Below are 12,176 nucleotides of genomic sequence, written 5' to 3'. Positions count from 1 at the left end.
TTCAATAAGGTTGATAGGTAGAGATATGTGATGGAAAATTTGACCTTCTACTCTTCAACTCTGATAATGCAGAAGTGCCTCCTGCCTCAATCATACAAGTTAGGCATTTGGAGCTTACGAATATATGATGAGGTCATGAGTAGAGACATATGATGGAAGATATGACCTTCAATTCTTCAATCCTGATGATGCAGATGTGCCTCCCATGTTAAGTATATAGAATATATATTTGTTGTAATGAAGTTGCTAGACAGAGACATATGATGAAAAATTTGACCTTCAACTCCTTTTTCTTTTCTTAACTATTGAATTAATGTAAATTGGACCGGTTCACTCGCAGAGTCTTACCACCAAGTTTGATTTATTTACTTATCTGTTCCTACCTAACCTAGCCAATAATTAGTATCTCATAAAGCCTCGCCTATAGTGTTTCGTATTGATTTGGTTAGGTTAGGTTGGAACATATAAGACAATATAAAACTAAGCGAGAAGGGCGCGGCAGCGCCCTGCGAGCGGGTGGGTCCAATCCGTATGAATTCAGACCTTACCTTTATTCATGATCACCTTTATACAATTTTACATAATATTAATACAAACGTTAGCATATCATCACTAAAAAGGGTGAAAAAAAAATTTACAAAAAAATAAAACCGACTTCTATGTCACTACAAAGTAAAAAATAATTGAAATAAATGTTGGTTTAATACATATTTCTGAAGTCGGCGCTCATATTGGACACGCTGTTTACGATGTTATCAAACGAAATATATTGAGCGCCGACTTCAGAAATATGTACTAAACCAACATTTATTTCAATTATTTTTTACTTTGTAGTAAAGTTTTTGACTTCAGAAATATGTACTAAACCAACATTTATTTCAATTATTTTTTACTTTGTAGTGACATAGAAGTCGGTTTTATTTTTTTGATAAAATTTTTTTTTAAGCTACACTAACGCATTAGGGTTTTTTCCTGTAATGTTAGATGTAAGTTGTGAATAAATAAATAAATAAATAAAAATCATTGAGCAACTATTCTTCTATAACTATAATCCTTCCTGCACACTTGCTTGAATATTTTCACCGCACGCACTCGCGCATCTCCATACACTCTTACGCATCTCTCCCTATAACTCCATAAAACTTCTATCCTTAATATTAAATATTTCACCTCCAAAATATTCAACAGTATTTTGACGAAATAACAAGATTAATTTCAACTCATTAATATCGATAATTTTACCAAGAATTTTTCCTCAAATAATTGGATTCGCGCTGAAAAAGTTAATACTTCCGAGTCTCCAGGGAGGCTGACCGAGAGAGGTCTATTACGTTTATGCAAAACCTATTAAAGAATTCTTATCTACACAAATTTAATAATCTGGCTTTATTAATGAGGAAAAGATAATTCCAAAAGCAGGTTAATATTTTTGAAGATTGAAAATTACAAGTAGTTAAGGTTTCGGAGAGATTTTTCTTGAGAGGATTTGTTATTTATACATAAAAAAATAAGTATCCATTTGTATAAATTTCATATCTATATTATATCCTTTATATCATCCAAGGATTAACGTAGCTCATTTCCAAGTAGTTTGCAAACAAAGTCCTTACGAGATTTTCTAGATTTTCTCATCTCATTTGATATTTTCATATAACGAGCTGTGCCCCGCGGTTTCACCAACGGTTAAATTACACAAGTTTTAACATCTTTGCCTGGGATCCTAATCCTTTTCTAAAAAAAATTGCCTAAATTACTCCTTACAACATCAAATTGCCAATGAGTCCCGTCAACATCAGTCCAGGTATTCCGCAGATTGGTCAGAACAAACATTTTGCTCTTTTTTGATTTCTTCTTGTGAGTATCGTATATTCAGCATGTAGCAAAAAGCTGTTATTTTATCATGACAAACACATCAAATTTATTTATCTGTATAGAAATGATACGAACTACATTTCATTACAAATAAGGGCAATTTTAATTGTTCTCAAATTTCTATACCATAATATTCAAAGGACCTCTTGATTATTATTATTCTTGATTACTATTGCAAATTAAACACAAGATCAAAATCGACAGATATTTTTTATTTAACATGCAACTTTTTATTTTTTTTGCATAAAGAATCAATCTCAAAGATTTCTAGCACTCTTCAAATTGTTACAAATTGCAAGTAATCCTCTTCCCTTTTGTCAATTCTAAATTTTCTTCTTCTCAATCCCTTACAACGGCAAAGCTGTGACCGTCCGTATCCAGTCCCGGACAACAGGGATGAGGCTGTAGACCCCGGGCAGGTCGGGCAGCGCACAGCCGATCCCGAAGGAGACCAAACCCAGCAACTTGCCTGCCACCACTGCTGGACCGCCGGAGTCGCCCTGGATTTATATAATTATTCACATGAAAACATGCTTTATTATATTGCAAAGTTATTTGGTCCTGATCGTGCAAAAGACAGAGGATGCTATTTTATTTTTTGGTTGTCAAAGGTGTAAAGCTAAATCCCAATTTATGCAGCCGCAACTAAGAAACCAAAAAATAAATCAATTGACTGCTAAGAAACATGTGTATCCTCCTAGTAAGTGGTACAGCCGCCCAAGTACAACCATAACTAACTCCGTATATAACATATACTACCTGAAGCCGATTACAGATGCGTCGCCGCCTCCGAGGACATATTCAAGCATTTGGCATCTACAACAGGTATTCACAGTCTTCCGCCGAATTGCAGAACTATACCACACCGGTCAACCTATATTGGATCTACCTTTCAAATAGCATTGAAGTAGTAATGCAACCCACCACCACGGATAGATCGGCTACAGATGCACCGCTGAGGACTAATCTGGAATGCCTCGGAAAAGTATGTCTCTCTTACCATGCCCTTCAAACCAAAACACAGCAGCGCTTAACATTCAAAGGCGGTAGAAACCTTTGTGGTTCAATTCCGGCAGCAACACCGCTACACCTATTTCTGCCTATTTACAGTAGTGTCAAGCGCCGCTGTGTTCTGGTTTGTGTGGTAAAAGAGACATACTTTTCTGAAGCGTTCTAGCTTCGTTCTCAGGGGTAGCGGCGCATCTGCCAACCTCAGGTAGGAATACCTATTCCTATGTGGGCTTGATTGCATGTGTCCATGGGCGACAGTAACAACTTACCATCAGGTGGACTGCATGCTCGTCTGCTACTCCTATATTATAAAAAAAACTCAAGCCTTCAAAATCTCACAAGAACTTACCTGACAGGAATCCTTAGAGCCAGTCAAGAACCCAGCACAAAACATCCTGGAGGTGATGTTTATGTACTTCCCGTGGGCCAAGTTTCTGCACTCGCTGTCGGATATGATCGGTATGAAGACACGTCGAAGGAGATCTTGCATTTTGCCTTCCTGAAACACAATCGTTATTTGACAGATCGTTCCGGGGATATAGTCCTGTGATAGACGGGCAGACGGACAGACAGCGAAGTGTTAGAAGTGTAAGAGGGGTTCCGTTTTTACCCATATATTTGTTGAATTAATATTTTAGTTTAATCAGATGCTGTATTAAGATTTGAAAATATCAGAGAAAATAAAGTAAAGTAAGTTGGAACGCCTTAGATCAGTATCCCTTCTCGTTCAAACCAGAATATAGTAGCGCTGGATACTGTTGTTATTGTGCAAAAAAGGGGGTCATTCAGGGTTCTATCCCCTTTTAAAAATACCTTGAGAAAATTTCAAATCTCCGCTTTTGCAAAAAGAAAAGGATTTTTACATATAGCGAACATAAACGATGAAGCAAATGAGCTGTCAGACCTGATGGAAAGTAACACCAGACGAGTCGCCAGGCACTGGCTGGCTTAGGCTGAGCTTTTTTGCACCTTTTTTAAAGAACCTCATGGCATATACTTACTTTATACTTCAAATGCCCCCATCCACTGACAGACATCAAATCGCCAGGTTTAACGTTGTCCAAACTGCCTATCGCAATGGGTCTGGTGGTAGAGGTCACTGGTACTGGACTCTCCAGGAGTAGCAGCTGGTAATCATAGTCGTGGGTGTGCAGTTTGGTCTTGTTCCAGAGCGGATGGAAGAAATGCGCGCAGATCTGGTAGGGCACCGATTTGCTGCGGTACGTTGAACCCACGTACACGAAGTTGTCTTTATCTCTGGAAATTGGATTGTACGTCATTATTTTCTTTCGTGGTTACCTTCATTCGACTTCGATGGTACCTTCATCCATTTCTGCCTTACAGCAGTGTTAAGCGCTGCTGTGTTCTCGTAGTGTGTGGTAAGAGACACGCTTATCCGAAACGTTCCAACTTAGTCCTCAAGGGTAACAACGTGCCTGACGAACTTCAGGTATAATTATCGCCAAACTGCTACTCCGCTCTGAAGTTGTTGCGAGCAGGTGTAGTCATACAATTTGCTATGGCGACGCGATTCATTTCTATATTCAGAGCTGTTTTACGCAGACTATATGACTCAAATCTTATGGGAGGTTGATAACAGATGTCCATGGGCGGCAGTATTCACTTACCATCAGGTGGACTGCATGCTCATTTCGTACTTCAATATTATAAAAAAAATATTTGTTTAAATATACCCGAAATTGAAATAATACATTTTTGTTAATTAGATTTTAGTTAAAATAAAATTTTATTTTATAGAATAAAATTAGTAAAGAAACATATAGATAAGGTTGGAGTCTTACTTGAAGATTATTATTTTTAAAATTAGGAAAAGTATCAAAATTTTGATTGCAAGCAAAACTATTAACATCATATTCTAACTTTGGCAAAAAGTGTAAGACAATGATGACAATAATATTGTTGATAATTATAGATTGTTGACTAACCAACAATATTTAATTTTGAAAGTGGTAGGTTCCTTTGTAGTTAGACTCCGGGTGTGGTAAAGGTAGACATACTTTTCCGAGGCGTTCCAGCTTAGTCCTCAGGGGTAGCGGCGCACCTGTGACCAACCTCAGGTAGGAATATCTAATCCTATATGGGGTTGATTACAGATGTCCATGGGCGGCAGTAGCCACTTACCATCCTTACAGGTGGACTGCATACTGACTATAATCCTATATTATAAAAAAAATCTTACGTAACGTAATCACATGATAATTGTCACTGAACCACGGACATATAAAGTTAGTAACTGAGGTTACATATAAGAAATAACTGCTTCATTTGCAGTTAATGTTCGTTAAAACATTGTTCGCCTCGGTTCCGCTATGTTATTAACGGGTCATAAAAAACGTGATTAAATATCGAACAATCGCTCATAATTCAATAAAAATATTTGGAATTCAATTTCAATTGGTAGAACCGGCACAATTTAATTTGATTCGGTCTTCTTGGGGTTAAAATAATGTGATTATACTTGATATGTCTTTATTTATATCTAAAAAAGCAGTGATAGCCTAGTTAAGGAACTCGGCCTCTTTATCGAGGGGTCCGAGGTTCAAATCCCAGGCAAGCTCCTCAGTTTTTTCAAGGTTATGTGCGGATTTGAAATTACTTATCTCTTTCTTAATCGGTGAAGTGAAACATCAAGAAACCTGCACACCTGAGAAATCTAAAAAACATGGATGATTCCGTAATAGACAGCATTCCGACACTTGCATTTTTTACAGTGAGTGTTGCTATGACCACTATAACAACAAATACTAAGAAGACGTATAGAAAACGCTACTTACTTACAATGGGCGGCTGTGATGACCCACTCAGGAGCAATGAGGCTCCCACCACAGTACAGACCGTAAAGCACCTGGTACGGGATCTCCTCTATCGTCGCCACCTTGCCACCAACTATCCTCCACTGGGGCTGCGAATATATCATTTCTTTAAAAAATGCTTGAGTCTATTTCGTTTCTCTTTTGGTGAGGATTGAGTTGCATATGAGGAGACCATCTAAGTTTATTTTCGATAATATTGAAATAGTAAGCGACCATGCAGACCTGATGGTAAGTGGCTGCCACAAATGCTCATCTCTAGATAAGAATGAGTCTCCCTAAAATGCTTTCCTGATAATAATCTACCTAGACAAAGTTGGAAAACTTAGTCTTCAGGACCAACTTAAACTTCAGGACGATGTGTCCGTTATCACACCCTTAAGACCAAAAAGCAGCAGCGCTTAAGACTATTGTTATTAGGAAGGAATAGGTGTGGCGGTGGTGCCATGGAAGGTTCTACCACCTACCCCTCCTCAGTCCACTAAGAAGAATCTTAGTCCTCAGTTGTAACGTATGTATGGTATCTGTGAGCAGCGCTTAACATTGGTGTCATAAGATAGAAATAGGTGTGATAGGATGTCGCCGGAGACGAACCACAGAGGGTTCTACCAGCAATTAAGATCTTATCTATTGATAACAGATGCGCATCAGTGGCCACTGAACATCAGGTGGACTGGCTCTTTTTCTATTTTTCTCATATAAAAAACTCAACATTAACTCACAGTGGGCGTATGATCACCATCCTTGGATCCATCCCTTGGACCTGCTAGAAGAGTTTCGTGGAAGTACTTATAGGTTCGCGGTGGAGGTATCTTCGTTACAAACATTCGGTAGTAGTTTCTGACGCATTTCTCATTCAATCGTACCTTTGTTATTCCTTAAAAAGACGAAATAATCAGAAATGAAATTCTGTAAGAGTTTATGTAATTATTTTCAATTCGAACTATTTGTGACTAACTTTGAAGGATAATGTTTTTAACCCATTTAAAAAAGAGGTTCTGTATTCCAACGTCGTGTATGTATGTATGTACGCGATTTTCTCTAAAACTCCTGATGCAATTTGGCCAAATGACTTGAAGGGTTTTAATATATGAAGTGACTTTAGATTTGTATCAATTGTGGGAATTAGTTGTTATATATTTTTTAATATAGCGCCAAAGAACAATAAGCTGGTGGGGGAAATATACACGATATACTACTGGCTTACATACGAGTATATAGCTATTTGCATTTTTTTTGTTTCTTTAGCTGTTTGGTAAACTAAATAAATAAAAAATCTCATTCAGATTTTAATCTAGTTATTACATAAGAGCTAATAAATAGACCGTTCCAAAAACCTTTATCAAAAGACTTTTATATTAAGTAGGTACTCTTTGACACAATCTCCCAAAAAACGTGAAACTAAATTAAATTATGAATTATTATAATAACAAAAACCCGGCTACTTACATAAAAATAACTGAAAATGGAAAAACAAGTAATACAATAACGAAAATAACTGAAAGTAGTAGTTATATAACGGGATACATAAAAATTGCAAATAAAAACCTACTAAAACTATTTTTAACCCCGTAACGCATATACTTATTTGGTGTTCAATAGTTCAGTGTTTAATTATTAAAAAAAGGATTCGTAAAAAGGGTTCTCAAATTTTCACATGACGAATTAATATAAAGAAAATCGTAACGTAACTCTCCAGTGTAACCGTTTCGTTACAACAAGTCGTTTCACCAATCCCTCAGATATATCGTGTCATACAACTCCAAAAATATGTTCAACAAACCATCTTCAGGGTTAGCAGCAACAGCCACTAGTAAAGCCAAGAGGGCCCGTGAGACATTCATCTCGGCCCGCCGCGCACTGTGTCACCTCGCGGTCTTGAGCCGCGGCGTAGCCAATCGACGGTTCACGCTTGACATCTTGATTACTGTTAGGGTACAGCTTCACTGAGCGTGAAAATAGTCTATACGCCAATATGTAGAGCGATGGGCGACCGCTGGCCCGCGGACCCGGCCCGCCTATTTCAAGGCCGGGCAAAATGTCTAATGGAAGACTGGAATACGTTGTGTTTTTTGTTCACCTTTTTTATAATATTTAAATAGCAAACGAGCATGCAGTCTACCTAATGATAAGTGGCTACTGCCGATCATGGGCATCTGTAATCAATCCCAGTTACGTTTAGATTATTATCTGAGGTTGCCCGCAGATGCGCCGCTACCCTTGAAGACTAAGTTGGAACGCCTCGGAAAAATTGTCTCCCTTACCACACCCTTACACAGCTTACCAAACCAATACACAGCAGCGCTTAGCACTGCTGTTATTAGGAAGAAATAGGTGTGGCGGTGGTACCGGAGTACGACAAATACGTCAAGTGAAGGTCCACCATAATAATAATAAGTCAGGAACATGTTTAGATATTTTTTGTAAATTAAATATGTCAAGCTAGGTTATATTGCCAATGCCAATGTATTAATATATCCAGCTGATGTGTGGCTTATTTGACCTTCACATACATACGAACTACATAATAAAATATAAGCTAAAATCTCACTTTAAAAAAACGCTCTCTACCCTCATATCATCACACTTAGATTCCCTGTGTCGTAAGTGTCATGAACAGACGTTACCACGCAGATCCTGGATAGATATCAGGGAATCAAAACCGGAACCCTTTGTATGACAGAACTATATGTCGACTGATCTGCGACGAGGTTCATCATAACTTAAATCAAGTTATGTACAAAATATCCATCGCTCCTAAAAAGTTATATGATTTAGGGTTTACGAAGAGCATTTGACATAAAAAATGATTAATAGCCTACAACTTTAAAGTTTGCTATCAGCAGAAGATAAGGCGCTTTGGGGCTTTTAGTCCTAAAACTATAATAACAAAATGCAAATTGAACGCATTTCCACGATCGGAGACGACACGTCACGTAACAGTATGTATTAAATTATAATAACATCTTCCTTCATCTTCATTCATATTCCTTTATCAATTAATACATTATTCATCAGTTTATCTATTGATACTCGTAATTAAAAAAAAACTTTGACACAAATCAATTATTACTTGCTTTTAAAGTAAAAAGAAAACATTATGAGGCAAGTGAGCTACTCCTATAATTCAAAAAAATATATTTGCTTTCAAATTTCTAGGCAAAACATCACACATAACAGAACCGCGTAAAGCTCCCGTTGACGTATTGGACATGGAAGCACAGAATTGGTTGATTGGTATGAAGTAAATGAATTTACAATTAATGAAATATTGTTAGATCCTATCCCAAACAATTAATAGAACGGTTAGTGAAATGAACAATACGAGAAGTTGTAACATGTTTCAATAATACTATGAACGTACGAATTTAATTTAAAACAGATAAATATAAATAATAAATCAATTTATTCAATAGGAAATTTAATCATGTTAGCTTTTTTGTTACTCGCTCATGCCTGAGAATGAAAGAGAGATAATTAGAAATGCCTCAATTTCTACTACTAGTTATAGGTAATTTTTGCATCATTACGTTGAAGACAATGAAGAAGAAGGTACAATGAAGACTGTATTAAGCGAAATTATTATTGTCACGAGGCGTCTGGAATTAAATGTACGTAGTTTTAAGCTATTGCATAGCTTTTATCGCGGGCTTTGAGCGCGGCGACCGAATCGAGAAATTCCGTAACGAAAATAAGTAACACCTTTCAACAACTCGGTTGCCTGGAGACTTGATATCCAACTATCAAGTCTCCAGGCAACCAAGTTGTTGACTGTCAATAGAAAAATATGGATATAATTGAATAAAGTATTATTTTACATTCCTTATTATTTTATTTGATATTGGCGACGAGATGTCGAATGAACTAAAAAACAATAAGGAAATACGAGCCACATTACGTGGGTTAATGAAACGAACCGAAAATTACATTTCGGGAATAGAAAAAATTGACATTGAAGAAATAAATATACGACTGAATTCTTTACAAGAAAATTTGAACAAATTCTACGCGATTCAAGAAAAAAATGAATGGCTTACAGAAGAAGAAAATTTAGAAGAGGAAATAAAATACAGGTACGAATTTGAAGAAATATATACAAAGCTAAAATTTAAATTTTTGAATGTACAAAAAGAAAATAATCGGCTAATACCTGAATGTTCTTTTATATCAGCAAGAGCGGAAGTTTATTTGATAAACTGTTAACTGTCAAGGCACGCTTGAGACGTACACCTAATACAAAAGAGTTATCACCTTATCAGTTAATGTTCGGCAGAGAGGTAAGAACACTAAGAACCTATATGCATGCCTTATTTAAGAAATCCGCCCCACTATCCAGATTACATTACAATGCACCGCCAACGCAGGAGTTCGGACAAGGTGATAAGGTACAAGTCCGCAGTTACACCAACCCAAGAGTTAAATGGGAGTTCGGAGTCGTCATCCGAAGATTAGGTAGACTCCATTATGAAGTCAGAACTGAAAATGGCATACTGGTGCGCCGTCACCTTGACCAAATGCTGCCGGCACCCCTGGTGGTGTAAGTGAAAATAGCGGTGGAGGACTGTTGGATATCAAGTCTCCAGGCAACCGACTGTCAATAGAAAAATATGGATATAATTGAATAAAGTATTATTTTACATTCCTTATTATTTTATTTGATAACCTTAATTCGTCAACTTGAACACAGATGGCAGTAATACACATTTTTTTATAATCCGTGCAGAAATCTTAAAATTGCGTGAAGTATATTTTATATTCCCATTATAAAATTCAAAATTATATTACCATATTATCCAAATAATATGTTTTATCAACATAAGCTATGTTGAATTCTGGATTGATAAAATAACGTAAAAGAGTGTTTGTTATTTTTAAACGTACAATTACAACTGACAGACTTGACAGCACAAAATCAAAACGCCATTATGATTTATGGTACAAATAATTTGTGTACAAAGTGTTTTAAATATGAATAAACAAAGTGCATTTATTAATGAAAAATGCGATGTACCTGTAACATTCGGCCAAATGTCACAGGCACATCGCATTGATCCATTTATATTGCTGGTTGTTAATACTTTATGTCACTTATTAAATACTTTTCTATTTTATATTTTAGAATGTTCAGTCTTGCTTGGAGTTATGAAATGTCAGCTGATATTTGCAATGTCTTATATAATGGAGATATGATAAAATAGTGGATAAAGATGTATTAATGTAAATGTTGATGATTATGGAAGAATATATTGTATTTCTGGAATTCCTTCTGAGCGTTTTCATAGCATAAAAAATGCTATGCAATAGCTTTACCGCGGCAGTCTCTGAGTGCCACACGTATTTTTTTTATAATATGGACATCTTTTATCAATACAACATAACATTAGATTCTTATCTGAAGTTGGCCACTATCACAGACGCCTTGCTGCCTTTGAGGATAGTGTACCTTGGATAGGTGTGATTCTCTTACCACACCTTTCACGGCGGAACAAAGCAGCAATTGACACTGCGGTTTTTAGGCACAAATAGGTGTAGCGGTAGTGCCGCCGGAATCAAACTACAAAGAGTTCTACTATTTTCAATAAAATCGAAGAAAACCTATTTTTTCTTTCTTTAAGTGCCGATCATTTTCAGAAGTAAGATGCGGTAACTAAACAGCAACAATGGAATTAAGTGAAATTTATTGCAAGAATGTAGTATACCAAGATGGTTACAGCAAGAGAACTTCGTATATGCTACCATTACAATGGTGTGCAATCATGGAACACACTGGCTTGTAGATAGCAACGTAAATTTATTACGATTTTTCGATAGATCATTTAAAATTTGAATAATTAGTACTAAGAATCAACTGCCCACTGATAATAAAATATTATACAATTAATGTTTTTGACGGGAATAATCAAAAAAATGTTCAAAGAAGAAAGTACAGGCGCAATTTAATTCTGTCGGAAGATAGCTTTAATTGAAGTATAACCTGAAGAGAGGAAGTTAATTACGTAGCTCACTTTAAATCATTTAATTATAAATTAATTGAGACAGTAATAATCATCCCTACCTAATTTTAACCAACATTTTTATAAATATAATTATTATCTGAATCGTGGTTTGATTCCTATCCGTCACTTTTATTCCTGCCTATTAACAACAGTGTTCTAGCTTCAGGGGTCTAGTTTTAAGGTTTCTTTTACAGATTTTTTAGAAATATACTTTTTACATTTCAAGTATGAAGTGAGTGGTAGAACCCATTGTTGTTCGACTCCAGCGGCACCACCGCCACGCCTATTTCTACCTAATAACAGCAGTGGTAAGCGCTGCTATTATAAAACTATTACAAATATACCTCCTTTCAGCACAAAAGCAAGGGTAGCAACGCCTTTGTGACTGACATCAGATAGTACCTACTTTTAGTTGAAATAGTTTAATAAAAACATATTTTGTCCAATAATGCTCGTGGTGTAGCGT

At 36.3% G+C, this 12,176-nt stretch overlaps 1 protein-coding gene across 1 annotated transcript; it reads right to left on the bottom strand.

The window, feature by feature from the left end:
- Window positions 1–2,134: 2,134 nt before the first annotated feature.
- LOC140754818 (trypsin-like) lies at window positions 2,135–6,581 on the bottom strand. Its single transcript, XM_073089931.1, has 5 exons — window positions 6,437–6,581; window positions 5,679–5,806; window positions 3,885–4,140; window positions 3,233–3,382; window positions 2,135–2,372 (listed from the first exon to the last, which is right to left on the bottom strand). The coding sequence occupies exons 1-5, from the start codon at window positions 6,539–6,541 to the stop codon at window positions 2,220–2,222; spliced, it is 792 nt and encodes a 263-aa protein (XP_072946032.1). The 5' UTR covers window positions 6,542–6,581; the 3' UTR covers window positions 2,135–2,219.
- Window positions 6,582–12,176: the final 5,595 nt, after the last annotated feature.

The sequence above is a fragment of the Epargyreus clarus genome, unplaced genomic scaffold, assembly GCF_041222505.1.
Source record: "Epargyreus clarus isolate Ecla_fem2 unplaced genomic scaffold, WU_Ecla_fem_2.2 ptg000031l, whole genome shotgun sequence".
NCBI classification, from domain to species: Eukaryota; Metazoa; Arthropoda; class Insecta; order Lepidoptera; family Hesperiidae; genus Epargyreus; species Epargyreus clarus.
This window is presented reverse-complemented; position numbering and strand designations above follow the sequence as displayed.

What these genes read in the sequence shown, in the direction of transcription:
- LOC140754818 (XM_073089931.1), bottom strand. Translation starts at nt 6,541, where the DNA reads ATGTTTGTAACGAAGATACCTCCACCGCGAACCTATAAGTACTTCCAC. An exon ending in ATCACAGCCGCCCATTGTAA is followed by an intron (nt 4,141 to 5,678) that starts GTAAGTAGCGTT and finishes TCCAATTTCCAG; the next exon opens with AGATAAAGACAACTTCGTGT. An exon ending in GCTCTAAGGATTCCTGTCAG is followed by an intron (nt 2,373 to 3,232) that starts GTAAGTTCTTGT and finishes ATATAAATCCAG; the next exon opens with GGCGACTCCGGCGGTCCAGC.